Source organism: Cenococcum geophilum (genome assembly GCF_001692895.1).
Source record: "Cenococcum geophilum 1.58 unplaced genomic scaffold K441scaffold_84, whole genome shotgun sequence".
Classification (NCBI taxonomy): domain Eukaryota; kingdom Fungi; phylum Ascomycota; class Dothideomycetes; order Gloniales; family Gloniaceae; genus Cenococcum; species Cenococcum geophilum.
This window is the reverse complement of record NW_027137642.1, coordinates 478,867-495,595: the sequence shown is the minus strand read 5'-3', so window position 1 is coordinate 495,595 and position 16,729 is coordinate 478,867. Positions and strand designations below refer to the sequence as shown.

Genomic DNA, 16,729 nt, shown 5'->3' with positions numbered 1-16,729 from the left:
TAACCGGTGGTTAAAGTTATCTAATTAATTAGATTCTCTTACTAAGACTTTTTAAAAGGGGGGAGTATAACATTCTATAGACCCTAACTTAACCTAGCTAATTAGGATTTTCTATCCCCGGGATAAAAAATCGCTATTAGCTTGCTTACTACTAGCGCCTTAGCGGCCCTTTAAATAAGATACCTACCTATAACTCCTAAGTAAGAGAGCACTACGTGCTAAGAGGCAAATTTTAGAATAGTAAGACTTATATTATAATAGCAATAGTAAATAAGGAGGATTTATATTTGTTATAATAGTTAAGCAGTATTTATATATAGATGGTAACTATAAAAGAAAAGTTACTAGTGTCGGGAATGAGGCAAGTTGCCGTCACGTACGGTAAACTGCCGTCACGTGATGGTAAGTTGCCATCACGTGTCGCCGCGGCACTAGCGTGGCGAGGAGCCTTAGGTTCCTCGCCCTCCCTTATTCCAATTAAAAAGCTTTATTAACCAATATCACTGTAACCCTACTCGAGTAGTCGTTATTGGTGAGTCACCCTGTGTGACCAACAAAAAGACTAATTAGCTTATATATACAATTGGCTTAAATATAGCACGAAATTACACCAAAATATAAGCATTTTTAAATACCTATAACTTAATAACTATAATAGCTATTAATATAAAAATGAAGATATGGCTTATTATATAGTAATCTAAGCGTTTTATAATAAAAAAATATATAAAAATATAAAGTGTTACAGCATAAACTAAAATACCCTTATTTTTATAAGTAGTAAAAATTTAGAAATATTATATTAAATATAATTTCAATTTAGTTTTATTAAATATTAATATAATTATTAAACTAGATAAATATATATTTTATTTATTTATATTATAATTTTGTATTTATATATAATGTAGCTATATAATACGTCTAATAATAATAATAACAATATATTAAAAAAGTACTTTTTAAACTTTATTTTTAATGTAGATATTTTATTATATTTTATAGTTGTATTATATAATATTACAATAATAGTATTTAATAACCCATATTTCAAATTTTATAAATTTATATTGAAAGGTTATTAAGTTATAGGTAGTAGAAAATGGTGTATTTGGGCAGATTTTGATGAGGAAAACCGTGCACGAGCTGGTACCGTGCACGAGCCAGCCCAGACGCGTATATTAAGCTGCCTAGAAAGGATTTATATATATAGAACTATAGCGCTATAGCCTAGAGGTTGCATGCGCAGTATTGTACGTAGTATAATACAATGGATTAAAAAAAGGCAGACCACGGATGCGTGTATGACAAGGTGCATGTCAAAGTCGTTGCAGTTTCTTATCGACATGATGCAAGCGATTGCTGAGGTGATGACGGCAACTAGTTTTCCGCCTATTCAGTTCCCGATCCCAATTAACCGCGATAGTTGTTAGCGGCTTGGGGCCCTTTTCCCCTGAAATTTCTTATCACAAAAGTTTCTGGCTGATATTAGATATTGTGCACTCCTGTAACTGTTGAAACATCCTCATATGCATTTGGGAGGAATATATATATTGGTAAACTTGGTAAAACTCTTGTCGTTCAATCCTCGATTCTTCTCTTTACTCTGGCTCTCCTAGGCCTTGGATTCCTGCGTCATTATAACTATTCAACTAGCCACGAGAACTCCGCGATATCGCATCTTGTTCGACGTTAACTTTCCTACTGCCTCCGCGATACCGGTCTCATTCAGTTCGAATTTCTCAATGACAGGAACGATGCCGTGAGAGGCACAGAATTCAAGCATTTCATTGTGCTTTCCCCGAGAAGCCACAAGACTGGAGCGAACATTGTATCCCTCGAAGAACATTTTCCAAGCACTATCATCGTATCCGTGTTAGAAAAGCTTAAATGCCCCCTAACTGTGCAAAAGGAGGCCTGAAGAGTACTTACGGAAGTTCCATTTTGGCCTCTGGTGCTGCAAGTGGAACAACCGTCCCAGCACGAGCAACCACTCCCTTTACTAGGAATCTTGATTCAAAACACGTAAGCAATTTTAATTTCCACGCTCATTGGTAGTAAAATGAACTTACTTATCCCAATCTGGATAACGGTTTCCAGTTACAACAAGTGTCTTTACAGGCTTGGTAATCTTCTCAGTTTCACTTAAAAGATAGAACTCCGATGCTCCAAAATTCCGGGCTTCCTGTTCTTTGTCACGGCTCGTACTGAATACCACAACCTCAGCGCCGAGTTTGCGAGCAATCTGAATTGCCAAATGGCCCAGCCCGCCGATGCCGACAATTCCCACGCGCTCAAATGGTTTAACAGTGTCCACAAGCGCATTATACACAGTTGCCCCGGCACACTGCAAAGGTGCAGCATGCTCACTTGCTAGCCCTTCCGGAATCTTGTGTAAATATGTTTCAGTCCCAACAAAGTATTCTCCGAAGGTGCCATTGCTGTAGTCTTTTTCGCCGAAGATCGTTCGATCATAGCACCAGATGTCCTGCCCGCTGAGACAGTAGCTGCAGTTGCCACAGGAGTTCCGATGGTACCCTCCGCCGGCGCGGTCGCCCACCTTAAATTGTGTCACCATGCCGCCAACTTCTTCGACGATTCCGACACCCTCGTGCCCGAGCGCAACGCCATAGGGAATGTATGCCAAATCGGTACCGCAGACTCCGGTGTGCGTGATCTTGACGAGGACGTCTTTGGGGCCTAAAGCAGGAATCTCAGTTGGGGTTTGCTTGACTGTTCCTTCCACTCCACGATATACAGGATAGCTCTTCGCTGCGGCCATGGTGCGCTTAGTAGCTAGTCTGAGATATTTTTCAGTAGTTTCCTATCGTAGAACGAATGAAAAAACTGCGGCTTGAATCTGATATTTTGCGTGGGTGCTTTTGCTGCTCTTTATATACCCACTGCTGCTGTCAAAGCACCAACACTAAATCATGCAGCAAGGCCGATGCGGGGCTTGATATGAGGGGCTATCTCTTGGTACGCGTGATTCTAAGTTGATAACTGCATATCTAGCCTTAATGAGCCACAGAAACGTGTCAAGGAGAGTTTCTAGGCAGCATCTCAGTCGTCTGTCTCAGTAAAAGTACTAGAAATTGTGATCAGTCGGCGGTCACCGAGCAGAAGCAACATGACAAACATCATGAATAAGCATATCTTTAGCGCTTCCAAGCAAGTTTTAACCGCTTTCGATCGCTAAAAACTAAGTTCAAGGTACAATGAAGCGATCATGTGATTACTAATACTTCTTCCATATGCTTCCGCTTGGGGTATATTTCCGGACAACTAATCAGGTGGCGGATTACTCAACTCTATTACTGAAACGACACACGCTCTTCTGGGGCAAAACATCTTTTTGGGAATCATCCTCCATATTGTGATCATGACCCTTTGCAATTCTCAAATCTAACTACGTATTCATGTAAGCTCGGAAGATTTATCTTTCTAGGTAGTTGCAGCATAGATTTAGCAACCCAGCATACGCATGAATTCCAGGCCCAAGACCCGCAGCAAGGGGCTTGGATGATATAGTTGGGTTGAGATAATTGGTCAGACGAAAACTGAGATTATTGAGAGGATAAAGCAACAGACTAAAGTATCGGCATTTTAATCTCGCCGGGTCTTCCAGAACAAGTATCACGGTCCTCTAGAGAGATTCGATTGTGCCGTACTGGTGGTAAGAGATGAATATGAGCATTGAGATGCTCACCATTAGAGAGTATTGAAATTAATCAGATTTAGAAGATACGAAATGGTGGAATGTTTGGGATGCACAGACCTAAAAGTTTCTTTAGGCGTCATCATTCTTTTAAATAAAGGCTCGGAGCAAGATTCTCTTAAAGCTGCAGTGAGAGATCGTGCTGTATGCTAGATTACTTTCTTAAAACTTCGTACTCAGAATGTCCGGTACTTAACCTAACACTCCACCCTGCCTTATCTACTCCCCTATTTATATGGCAATGCCTAGATCTAACCGCAAGCTCTAATGGCAATATTTATCGACCATTCCGGGGCTGCTAGGCTTGTTACATTTACTTTATGTGGCGTCGATAAAAGCTAGAAGTTTCGACCCTCACGTATGGTTTCTAAAAGAAACATCCAGCCTAAGAATTTCTTATCCGATATAACTCTTAGGGGAATTTTATAAATACCACGGCGCTTACTCTATGACGCTGACAGCTACCTTATACAGGGAGACATTATTTAAAAGCAAACCATAGGAAACCGAAGACTCTCCCGAAACATTATAATATTCCCTGTTGCCGTAATACGAGGTAGGCCCAACTCGGATCCCCAGAATGTAAAATAAAGTATCTTAGGATATGTTAAGCATCCCCATTACATGCTCCATCTGCTTGTCTTATTGGGGCCATTAAAGAGCAAGTATCGAAAACTGTTGGAGAGCAGAAACTAGTCATCCCAGCTAACGATATTTGTTTTTAAAGGGGGATAATTCCACCAGTAAACCAGTTTACAAGCCGACTAGACTCATCTATTCTACAACCAACAACCATCGCATTAGGGCCCATTCATCAAACGTCAAATGCTACAAAAGGTTTCAGTCGTCGTATCCTCAACAGTGATCTAGTTATTTTTCAACACATACCTCGAGGCGATCTAGTTCCTGCCTTGCCCATCGACTCAACCCGGAACCCCAGCGCCTCCATCCCCTTGGCATCGACAATGTTGCGGCCATCAAAAACCCATTTCGGCTCCTTCATGTTGTACGCAATACGGGCCCAGTCCACACTTTCAGACATTTTGACGCCATCCGCTTGGTGCGCATTTTGACAGTGAATGCAGCCGGGAGGACACTCAACCTGGTTGAAGAGACGGGATAAAGGGTCCGAGTTGGCAGTCATAACATGAGACGTGGACTTCGCTCTTTGATACTCGCTAAGGGTGATAATGTCCATCTCGGATAGCACAGGCTTTAGAAATGCCTGCGGGTTCTCGACGCTTTGATCGTCCGATTTGCGGAATGCCGAGTCCTTCTGTGCCAACGCAGGGTAGCGGAATTGGTCCCAAGGTGTCAGGATTAGGACGGCGCTGGAGTCGAAGCAGGCATCGTATGAGTTGGAATATGCTTCAACCGGCCCCTGAGGCTTTAGCGGTGTCGCATTCGAGGAGCAGACATGGCGGTTGATTTCTTGTCTGACTTCCGTAGGACTGCAGCCAGGGTCGAAGATTGCTATCTCAGCAGGACGCTCAGCAAGTAGTGTTTTAATGACTTCTATTGCAGGAGACTCCCGAGTGTCATTTGTGTCCTGCTTAAAAGTGTATCCAAGAATAGCAATCTTCTTTCCAACCAGGGCACCATTGAGTTTCGACACAACCTTGTTTACAAACCGATCACGTTGGAACTCGTTGATAGAGAGCACTGACATCCAATAGTCTCCTACTTCAGGAAGATGAAGTGACCGTGCTAGATAGACAAGGCTGAGAATATCTTTCTTGAAACATGAACCACCAAAGCCAAGCCCTGCTTTAAGGAACTTGCTTCCTAGCCGCTGATCCAAACCAATGGCTTTGCTTACTTCATCAATGTCAGCACCAGTTTGATCACAAATAGCACTAATAGTGTTAATGCTACTGATGCGCTGTGCCAGCATAGCGTTCGCAACTAGCTTGGCAAGTTCTGACGACCACAGATTCACTGTGACGATCTTGGATGGCTTCACCCATGTTGCGTAGACCTTCTTTAGTGCTGCAGCAGCAGCTAATCCTGTCGGAGTTTGCGATGATCCAATGAGAATTCGATCAGGGTAGAGTAGGTCTTTAATGGCCGTGCCCTCTGCAAGGAACTCTGGATTGGACAGGATCTCAAAGGGTACTCCCGGGCGATGTAGAGTAAGCTGCGTAATTCTAAAGTTAGCATACTGGAAACAAGTGCGATTGGTCCACTGTGAGCCCAGACTTACAATTTCCCGAATCGTACGAGCAGTGCCGCAGGGAACTGTGCTTTTTTCAACAACGACGGTACCAGGTTTAGCGGCCTGTGCTACTGATGTTACTGCGCTTTCCAGCGCAGCCAGGTTTGTTGCTGCACCTGCGCCGATACCGGAAGACTTTGTTGGAGTGTTAACGCTTACAAGCACAACGTCTGCGGCTGCAACGCATTCCGACACGTTGGTTGAGAAGAACAGATTCGGTTCCCGGGAAGGCAGAACCACCTTTTCATTATCGTCATTGCTAAGTGTAATTTCCGTGGCTTTAGTACCATCACGAGCAACACGAACGATATCGATGAGGCCAGGTTCGTGAACTGGCAAATGTCTTGAGTTCCATTTCCGAATTCGTGCTTCATCTAAATCCACGACCGAGACTTGGATGCCGGGATTTTGGAATGCTATGACTGCTGCTGTCGGTCCCCCTGTTCAAATGTTTTCTGTCAGCGATTGCCAATATTATTTTCATTATGCAATCAAGGGAGTGGATAAATAGGTGGTGAAAAAGACCATAGAAAGCTTGGTAGACGTACCTACATAGCCAGCCCCTACGCAACAAATATTTCCTACTGCTGGAAAGACTACTCTTTCCCGCTGTCCACTCTTGGAACAGTTGATATCACAATCATCAAAGCAGTTTGGACACTTGTCCGGGATAAGGTCGGGTGTAGGGGATCTGGAACTTCCTATAGAGGTTTGTGGAGTAGAATAATCAGACAAGACTCCATCACTGGAACTCATTTTGAAAGATTACTGATTGAACGAACAATACGACTATAGCTTTGAGGGACCGAGTGAGCTTGCAGAAATAACGAATGACTTTGGTAAGTAAAGATGGATTCTATTGCGGATGACGAGATGATGAGGAAGATAGCTACCAAGATGAGATTGACAAAACAGGATATAAGATAATCTACGGACTCTCGGGGGTTTGAGAACCCACATCATCGAATGAAACGCATTGCTCGGGGTCAGCGAGATGCTTGGACGGATAGTTGAACTGCTATTTGCAGGGATGGGGGTCGTTACTAGAAGGCCGTCTAATGGGCCTTATTCCTAATCCCTGACTGAATTGAGCTGTGCCTTCGGAATTCCCCTTCAAAAGCTCCTGAGGTCGGCAACCAAAGCTCACGGCCAGTGTATATAAGACCACTCTCGGAGGTTTAGAATACTACCAAAACCAACCCAACCAGCGCCCAATTTTTGGCCACAAAGCGCCTTCGAGGCTCAAGCGAAGCAAACGAGTCAGAAGTTGTTGAAAGACTCACCCATTTAGGAAGGCCAGGTTGTTGCTGACAATATCTCCAAAACTACTAAGATTAGATAGGCGTGTTGATTGTGTGTATCAACCTTGCAAACGATCGACCTGATAAGGTGGGACATCCCGAGCCCGTTGGCCCGCGTTCCTTGCATGGTTGCCCAAAGCTGCATGGCTCCTGGCCCCACATTAGCCGAGCCGAGAGTTGGACAGCAACAAACGGTGAATGTTGAAACAATACGCGCCGCATCGCCCTACCTGCATGTGGCATAGTCCAAATAACTCAACTATGAACCGTCATTTTCGTGCGCCCTCCGCCCACGCCGTTCGGGAGGGCTGTTTCTTCTTCTCCTCACTTATCCAACATGACTCGGAATTTTCCTTCTCTCCGGCTTGCTGCCGTTTTTGTTCTGCTCCGAGCATCTTTTACGCATGAGTCTCAGAGCAGTGACAATGTGATGCTATGTGGAAAATACGATGTTTACAACACCTCATCGGGGGATCTCTCTTGTAGGTGGAGTAAGTGTAGTACTGAAATTGTCTAACAGAGTGTAGTCACCTCCGACGCTTGGAATCCGGATAAACATGGCGGGCAGTGTGTCACTGTAAGTCCCCTACTACACTTATCGGGTACACACTTACCAAAGCAGGTCGACAAGAATGGGACGAAGTTTGATGCGACCTGGAAGTGGAACTCAAATGCCGCATCCGTTCACTCCTACCCACACGTCAACTTCAATTCTCCGCTGCTTCCTGTAAAGATGACTAGTCTGTCCGGTCTTACGATTCAGTCTCAATGGTCAATGTCGCCGGGTTCATCACCAAGCGTCGCCAATGATGTAGAAGGCCTCTCGCAGCTAAACACTATTGCAAACGTGGCACTGGATATGTTTGTAGATTCCGATTCTACCAACGCGCAGAGCGAGGTTGATGCTAGTTATGAGATTATGATCTGGTTGGGATCTTTTGGGGATCCAAAGCCGTTAGGATTTTCACAAGGAGTATCCTGCTGGAACCAATCTTTAGGAAACGTTATTTTGTACGCCTACCAGCGATGGGCACTACTCACCATAAGCCCGACTGACCATTTTGCAGTAAATTGTACACTGGAAAGAATCACCGGGGGCACAGAATCTTTTCTTGGGTGTCGCCTCTGAACATTACCAACTTCAATGAAGATATATCGCCTTTACTCCAAGCTCTCTGGAGGAGCAAGTTAATCCCTGGTGACGCATTTCTTGGGCTTGTCGAATTCGGGACTGAAGCTTTCCATTCGGACAAGAATATTACCTTTACCGTCTCGCACTTCGGCATGAACTTAACCTCAGGTACTGCACCGAACTTTGCGGTCACAACAGCGCCTAAATCATGTTCCCAGTCCGCAGCTCCGACTTTGCAGGATTCCTTACCGTTCTTTTGGGTTTTGATTTCCGGGATGGTGGTAACGGTGGTGCACATATTGTAATCTGTGTAGCTTGGCTGATACATATAGACTTGGTCCGTAATTTTTTGTAACGTAACACAATAGCGTTTTCGGATGGCACGCGGTCGAACACAAAATCCATACGCAGGGGGGGCAGAGTGGTGCAGCATCAGGCTCTTCAGTGCAACAAGTAGGCGGAAAGGGTCGAAATGGCGTAGGTGGCTGAAACGGCTGGAAACCCGGCCGTCCCGCTATCGGGCTTATCCCATGCAACGTTAAAATCCTACTGCAGATAGTCCGTGCGGAACACCAGAATCAGAGCTGCGCAGAAGCTTCGCAGATAATATAGATTAATGTAATCATCAATTAATCAACCACCATGCCTTCTAATCGTGCCTTTCTTGATCCTGATATCATCCAACCTACCAAATACGTCGTTCCTCCAACTCGTGTAGCAAAAGGACCATCCCCGGAGCCTTGGTAACTGCCCAAATTCGAGCCTTTTATCAGAGCTTCATATTCCTCATCACGGCTCTAAGATCCTAACGATCTAATGCTGGAGCTTATCGATAAAAATAGGACACAAATCAACGTTGCAAGGGATAGATTTGGCAAATTGTTTAGCGCGGGAGCCAGATTTGACGTCAAAGAGCCTCAATGCCAGCTAGCCATTCCAACATTATCGGTGTATCTGATTGCAAGGCTCCCAGCACCTGTACGCCACTCCACTAACATGCATTGCCCCGTCACAATGCTGCCTTTTGTAATATTATGCCGACATGTGCTTCCACAAATGGCAAACAATCCAGGGCCTCAATACCAAGGTACCGGTATATAATGTTCATTAGCGATGACGGTACTATTGTGGTTCAAAACGTGAGGATCATCGGCTAACGACGACAGATCAACGCTTTATCCACCACACCAGGAGCTAGAAGCATCTCGCAACACCTCGGTTACTGAGACATGCACAAGGGGGTACCACAAACGGGTCAGACGCCCTCCCTGCTAGTACATGTGTTAGGATAAGCGAGCCCTAAAGAGTGTATAGGGGCTAAGTTATTTTGCTTATCATATTAGCAGGGGAGGCGCCTGATCCGTTTGTGGTATCCCCTTGTATCTAGTCCATAGCCCTCGTGCGCAAGCTCTGCTAAGTTAACAGAGTCATTTCGTGTTACAGCCTGTCAGGTTCCGACACACCACGTCCAATTTCGCTAGGAACTAGTCAAGTGTACGCTATCTAGCGTAGACACCACGCACTTACAAAAAGGCTGTGCACTTACAAGCAAGTTGTGTACACCTGCAAGAAAGGCAGAGTCTCTAATTTTTTAAGCTTAATTATAAGAGTTAAACTTAAAGTTTTCTAGGGTGCAAGAAAGCGAAATTAGGTGCGTGGTGCTGCGCGCACACTTGGGGGGACACCAGAGCTCGTACAGGCTGTACAAGCGCCCTGTTCATAGCTTTCAGTCTTTAAACCAATCAGCTGTAGCGCTCCGAATGCGACTTTGACCTTGTTCTGGCTGTATGCTTGCTTAATCTAGCTGCCGGCTGTACAAATGGCCCGTAAGAAAACGGTCTGCAAGACACCGCGATCTGCAGGAGTGCGGCTTGTAGTTGTGCTGGTTGTGCCTTGGAAATTTCTGGCTGGCCACATTTAGTCGCGAATGCATCTTGTAATGCATAAGCCTCACCGCCGACCGGATACGCCGCCCCAGTTGTTTCCATTGCAGCACTATCTAATTTTTTAACGTTGTGGGTCTCGACCTAGGAAGCCATCTCAATTAACAGCACTTGGCTCACCAGTGATTAACAAAGCTACGCCACCTTTGAATCTATAGATTTGTCTTACTAGTTTTTCTAGTGCCATGAATTACCCAGAAGACGGAATCGGAACCCCACAGCCCATCCTGCCGCAAGTGTGCTGGACAGAAAACCGCAATGCTCAGGACCTTCTCATTCTACTCGTTTTTAATCACTCTTTATTGAGTGTAGCAGCAGTCCATAATTTTAAACTTTTACATCCTCACTTTAGATCAGAGAAAGATGTCCGAAGAAATAACCACGAGCCATTTTTACCTCACGGAATCGACAAGAGTGATATCATCAAGAGTAGAGACTGTTTATACTGGCTCAGAATGCTCCTCTACTCTACCAAACCTTCACAATGCGGCTCAGGAGCTCTCAGGCTCAACGTCAAGCTCTATCCGAAACCCTTTTGAGGGGGAAGAGTATGTTCTCGACGCGCAGTCCGTCCAAAGCAGAAATGAGGAGCAATCTGTTGATAGCAGTAATGATGGGCAGTCTGATCAACCTAGAGCCCAAGGACAGCTAGTCGAATCAAGAAATGAAGAACACGCAGCTCAGTCAGTTCAGCCCGTCCAGCTAGTTCAACCCAGAGAAGAACAGCTAGCATCGACAAGCCAAGAATCGGAAAATACTCCTGCCACGGATTTGATAGTTCGTCCTGATGTCTGCCCTTCCTTACCAATAGAATTAATTTGTTGTCCGCAGTTACCAGCTCCTCTCCCCGACCCTCCGGTTATGAACGAGCTTAATGAGAAGCATTATGATGAAGACGTCGAAGCTAGTGCAGCGGGTGCAACGATTTCAAAAGGCCCGGAGAAGCAAGAACACCAGACGCCGAACTCACCGCACGATAAGAAAAAGGTGGGGTTTTTCCGCAGGTTGTACAATAAATTTCGTGCGACATATGCTCCGGTGGTTGATCCTCCTCTTATCCTACCTATTTGTCCGAACGATGAAGAGAAGTACTGTTACTTACGCACTAACCGAATCCCCCTCTATATCCTCGGTATCTTTGCCTTCTTGAGCCTCTCCACTGGCATGTGGCTATTTACCATCTGCTCGTACATTTTCGCCTGGTTTGGATTCTTCGTGGTGTTATTACAGTTCTACCTTATCATCTCATACTTCGTTGGTGTTGTTGGAACAGATTACGACTTTAAAGGTCATCAAGAAATCCTTCGCAACCATGCCATTACCCCTGGCAATGCTCCAACTGTGGACATTTTCTTGCCTTGTTGTATGGAGCCTATGGAGATTCTTGAAAATACATACAAGCATATCCAAGCTCTAGACTATCCGGCAGACAAAATTCAAGTCCACGTGATGGATGACGGTAATCTGGACGCAGTGAAAGAGCTTGCAGCGCGCTACGGATTTCTGTATCGGGTTCGGGATGACCGCCCACGACTCAGAAAGGCCGGTAATCTTCGCTGGAATTTCGCTAGGACCGCAGGAGAATTCTTCGCAATCTTCGATGCTGACTTTTGCCCTCGTCCTGACTTCCTCAAAGAAATATTGCCAGAACATATGGCCGATGACAAGACTGCAATTGTTCAGACTCCTCAGTTCTTTAGAGTCAGTGACAACCAGACATGGGTTGAACAAGGTGCCGGCGCTACTCAAGAGCTTTTTTATCGCGTAGTGCAAGTCAACCGTAATAAGTGGGGAGCGTCTATCTGCGTTGGAAGCAATGCGGTTTACCGTCGAGAATCACTGGAAGAGGTTGGTGGAACGGCTGAAATCGGATTCTCTGAAGATGTTCATACCGGGTAAGCTCAAACACCTCCTACTAAACTTTCTTCCACTGACCTGGTTCAGGTTTGGAGCCGTAAATCGAGGCTGGAAAGTTAAATATATGCCGATTTGCCTTGCCACCGGCGTTTGCCCGGACACTCCACGATCCTTCTTTTCACAGCAGATGCGATGGTGCATGGGATCTACCACTTTACTCAGCAACCCGGAGTTTTGGAAGTCAAAGCTGTCGTTTATTCAAAAAATCTGTTACATGTGCGGTACGTTTTCCGGCATTCCAAACGCGGTCAAAATGCGAGGACTAATTCTCTCAGGTATGATGTACTACTCCGCAGTAGCACTCTGTATCTTCATTAGTCCTGTTCCTGGCATCCTACTGCTTTGGTTTCGGCCTCAGTACTTCAAATACTATAACCTTGCATTCGCAATTCCCAGCATTCTTTACGGTATCCTGTTGTTCCATTTCTGGGCCAGAGCTAAATACGGGTTTAACGTACAGCATATCATGGTAATTCAATCTTACGCCTACCTAAACGCTATCAAAGATAAAATCTTCGGGAAAGCGTTGATGTGGGTGCCCACGGGCGACTCAAAGGCGCATAAGAGCAACAAGTATCGCAACATGCGCATTTTGTGCTGGCTTTGGACGTTAACTATTTTGGGCGGACTGATCTCAGCGGTCACGTATCGCATCGTCGTTGATAAATTTATGTGGTATAATTGTCTCCCGCTTATTATTCTTAATGTGTACAATTTTTATCTTGCACACCCCTTCCTTTTCTACATGGGTTAGTGTGGCTAATAAGGGCGGATGGTTAGGTTAGACGGGATTAGACTCAGATATATTTAGAGGATTAATTTTAATATTGACCTCACTTTTTTGTTAACATGAAGCTTTGATTGGGAGGCAATCGTTTTTTCCACTTAACGTTTTAGCCACCCAGTCGAGCCAGCCACCCGGTCGAGCCACCCCAAAACACATCAAAATCTACCAACTTTAACCTTTTATAACTCCACCCCTATTAAAGATATTTAAATAAAAATTTAAATATAGCCGCTTATATATAAAGGTATTTTATTTATCATATTTTTAAAAGAGTATTACATCATTATTTCTATTTATTACCTAATTCGGTCCCTTTTAGGTTATATAGGCTTTTATTAAGTATTTATTAGCTTAAATATATAATACCTTTTTAAAAAATATTATAAATAGAATACCTCTATATATAAGTAGCTATATTTAAAATTTTATTTAAATATCTTTAATAGGGGTGGAGTTATAAAAGGTTAAAGTTGGTAGATTTTGATGTGTTTTGGGGTGGCTCGACCGGGTGGCTGGCTCGACTGGGTGGCTAAAACGTTATGCCTCTATTCCTCTAGCTTTCTGACAATAATTTCAACCAAATATGGAACCAGAAAGAGCCCTCAAGATTTAAATGACGTATTGAGCAGACGTGGTTTCTATTGTGACTGTAAGAAGCGTCAAATTGAAGATTAAATGCACTAAAGACTTTGAAAGCTGTTGTTATAAAGTTTCTAATGCTCTTGGCATTCCGCGGGGATCCATGCGTCGATCTCCCGTACAACCCGGAGACAAATGGCAAACTTTCCCCGACACGACCTCGAAACATCTCACCGTCTATGTTGGCACCAGCATTACTTTTATTCCATCGCCCTTGTAAACCATAGCTGGGGTCTTATGCAAGATCAGCTGCCCCTTTCTCTCTTGCACTATGGCAGCACTAGGATTGAGCCCCTGTCGCAAGACATGTCGTGTTCCATTACCACTGGAATGGCTAGAGTATTTCACCATGGCTTTATAATCTAATGTAGATTTTGCTTACATTTTGGAAAATCTTCTCAGGCAAGGCGATGACTCGTAGGCACCGCATTCTGTGTCAAAAAGGTATCTTACCTCGAATATTCATTTCTTCGTCTTTGCGGTCGAAATATAGTACGATAAAGTATTTTTCTCGACACGTAACAGACCAATGAAACCTTCTCTCAGCGTTTCTGGCGCCTGTCAGAATCTGTCTTTACTTCAACCTCTAGCTGTCAATATCTTCCGAGTTTTCTCTTTGCCTGTCTCATTTGCTGCGGACACTTAAAGATTCTAATGTCTCCAAGCCGCATTACCTATCAAACACGCAAATCAGCACCTCTACCTGAGGCCTGTCCTCACCACCCCCAGCTCCCGGATCATAAGTGTACCCCGGCCCGGTTCGGCCGAGTTGTCTGGAACCTATTTTTTTAGAATTTAATTGGCAAGGATGAAGATCAATTCTGCTTCTTAGACTCTTTCCTTAGTCCTCCGAGCCCTGGAGACCACTGTAGTCCCCGACCTGACTAACCCCATTGCGCTCGGTGCTGTGGAACTCACCAAACCTGCATTTCATGGCTTGCTAAAACGTCAGGGCCCTTCCATGCCTCTACTGCGTAAATGCATTGAAGAAGGCGAAGCCTACGATACGAGATTCTACAGCTTCTTGACGGTGACAAATCCGGACATAAACATCCTTATTCCACCATCGGCAGCTTCGATACGCTTGCAGTTTACTACGACGAGCTGACCGAGAGCCTCGATGGCTTCTGCACACGCCTTACTGCGACTGCAGCAAACAACTCTCAAGTTTCACAAGTGATCCCCGGTGCCGCACAATGGGACCTGAACTACTACACCGAGCTTCAGCAGACACAAGCCCGCCCCTTCGGCGATGATCTGCAGGCGCCCCAAGAAGTAGAATCTGCACCACCTCTCCCCAAGGAATTCTTCGAAGGGTTTCTCCCAAGTGCTCGAGGCCGCGCTCTTAAAGTAATCAAGTTCACTCCTAACCCTGGCAGTTTTAGTAAGTAAACTTATTTTATAACCGTAAAGCACGACGATAGAAGCATTGAAGACCTCGTAATTTGAAAATATAACCCAGCGCCAATTATATTCTATAGCTCCTTCCTATTAGAACAAGAATACGACCTCTTAAAAATCGTTTCCAAAACCGGATACCCAGCTCCTCGCCCCATCGGTTTTGCGCACAGCCTTCCTGGCGTCGACGGCACGTTCTTCACCATGGAGAAGATCCCCAGCAAGCTTCCCGGTAGCTTCCTTGAAGGCCACCAAGCTAAAGTCCCCGCATCCGTCTTGCTGCAGCTCGCGGAGAGGCTCGCCCAACTGCACTGCATCCCGATCGATGTCTTTAGCGATTTCATCAGACCGCAACCTTCACTGATAGCGTGACTATGTCTCGTGCATCGAGCATCTCCCATTGCCCTTCATCACATACCAGTTCAGCTGGTTCGAACGTAATGTGCCGGAGGACAACCGACGGCCCGTCCCCACACACGGCGACTTCAACATCCACAACGTGCTCTTGGACGACGGCAAGCTGATGGGCACCCTCGATTGGGAGTGCTCCGACTTCGCCGGAGTAGAACCTCGCGTATATCCAGCCGCACGTCAGCCGCCACATGGACTGGCACAAATTCGTTGGACACCTAATGAGGGCGGAATTATTGTTAATTATATATAGTAGATTTAAAGCTTAATCTATTATTTTAAGAAGTAACTAACCTAGTTCTTGCCTGGTAGTTAAATCTTATAGTACTAAGGAAGGTAGGCGTATTCGCGGTATAAGACAATAGTAGCTATTATCTAGATTATATAGATTTAATATAAAAATCTAGTATTAGTAAAATATATATAGTACTAAATAATTACCACCTCGTTGGCTAATATAATATAATATCAGTTAACATAAGCAACTTAGTAAGGTTAGTATTTACTTTATAAACGCCTTTAAAAATTAGAAGGAGAAACTTTATAGACTATTACGTAGGCTTCTAAGCCCCGATAGAGGCCGCTAGTTCACTAAGTTATTAAAGCAGTTTATAAGCGGTCTTCTATATCTAGTATACAAGGTTTAAAGAGTATAACTGTTATTTAATAATATATTTCGTAGAGTTAAGATATAGACAAGTTAGTAAAAGTTAATATTTAAAGCTCGGAGATAGTAATATTCTACTTTAGGAAACCAACTAGCTTAAAAAGGGAGGTAGTCTACTAGTGTAAGTAAAACTTAAAGACGAAGCAAAACCCTATATATTACGTTATATAAATTTTTATTTTATAAAACTTTACCCAAAGGAAGTATATTATTAAAAGATAGATAAAATTGCTAATTGCGTAGGCTGTATATTAAAAAAAACTTAATATAAGCTAATTAATCGAGTTAGTTATAGTCGCTTCGGAAAGAGACGATTAAATATTAGAACCCATAATCAACTATATAAATTTACCAAATATTTACCTATTTAAACACTTTTTCTATACTCGCGTATAACACTACCTATTACCTTATTATTACCTTATATTTAAAGCTATAGGTAAACCTACTTAGTTAATTAAATAGGAGTCGATTATATAAACTTTAATTAAGCTTAGTAATAACGATTTCTATATAGAAGTTAAGACTAGTGTTCTTTAACCTACTTTTTAACGCTAAAAAGTAAAATTAAAGAAATATAGCTAGATTAACCTACTGATTA

At 43.9% G+C, this 16,729-nt stretch overlaps 5 protein-coding genes across 5 annotated transcripts; 3 read left to right on the top strand and 2 right to left on the bottom strand.

Moving 5' to 3' along the window:
• Positions 1 to 1,537: 1,537 nt before the first annotated feature.
• Positions 1,538 to 2,885, bottom strand: K441DRAFT_709324 (GroES-like protein). The gene is made up of 3 exons (XM_067653845.1): positions 2,073 to 2,885; positions 1,933 to 2,010; positions 1,538 to 1,859 (listed from the first exon to the last, which is right to left on the bottom strand). The coding sequence occupies exons 1-3, from the start codon at positions 2,780 to 2,782 to the stop codon at positions 1,649 to 1,651; spliced, it is 999 nt and encodes a 332-aa protein (XP_067497100.1). The 5' UTR covers positions 2,783 to 2,885; the 3' UTR covers positions 1,538 to 1,648.
• Positions 2,886 to 4,474: 1,589 nt separating this feature from the next.
• On the bottom strand, positions 4,475 to 6,689 carry K441DRAFT_622799 (nucleotide sugar dehydrogenase; the record flags this gene model as incomplete). The annotated part of the gene is made up of 4 exons (XM_067646020.1): positions 4,475 to 4,546; positions 4,607 to 5,855; positions 5,922 to 6,373; positions 6,482 to 6,689. The coding sequence occupies 4 exons, from the start codon at positions 6,687 to 6,689 to the stop codon at positions 4,533 to 4,535; spliced, it is 1,923 nt and encodes a 640-aa protein (XP_067497099.1). The 3' UTR covers positions 4,475 to 4,532.
• A 783-nt stretch (positions 6,690 to 7,472) lies between these two features.
• Positions 7,473 to 8,945, top strand: K441DRAFT_648294 (glycoside hydrolase family 12 protein). Its single transcript, XM_067646886.1, has 4 exons — positions 7,473 to 7,716; positions 7,762 to 7,811; positions 7,857 to 8,245; positions 8,302 to 8,945. The coding sequence occupies exons 1-4, from the start codon at positions 7,572 to 7,574 to the stop codon at positions 8,669 to 8,671; spliced, it is 954 nt and encodes a 317-aa protein (XP_067497098.1). The 5' UTR covers positions 7,473 to 7,571; the 3' UTR covers positions 8,672 to 8,945.
• A 2,225-nt stretch (positions 8,946 to 11,170) lies between these two features.
• Positions 11,171 to 12,980, top strand: K441DRAFT_593638 (glycosyltransferase family 2 protein; the record flags this gene model as incomplete). Its single annotated transcript, XM_067644921.1, has 3 exons — positions 11,171 to 12,204; positions 12,254 to 12,447; positions 12,502 to 12,980. 3 exons carry the CDS (start codon positions 11,171 to 11,173, stop codon positions 12,978 to 12,980), a joined length of 1,707 nt encoding a protein of 568 aa, XP_067497097.1.
• A 1,326-nt stretch (positions 12,981 to 14,306) lies between these two features.
• Positions 14,307 to 15,422, top strand: K441DRAFT_701174 (uncharacterized protein; the record flags this gene model as incomplete). Its single annotated transcript, XM_067653311.1, has 3 exons — positions 14,307 to 14,423; positions 14,673 to 15,036; positions 15,148 to 15,422. 3 exons carry the CDS (start codon positions 14,307 to 14,309, stop codon positions 15,420 to 15,422), a joined length of 756 nt encoding a protein of 251 aa, XP_067497096.1.
• Between the last annotated feature and the right edge of the window lie 1,307 nt (positions 15,423 to 16,729).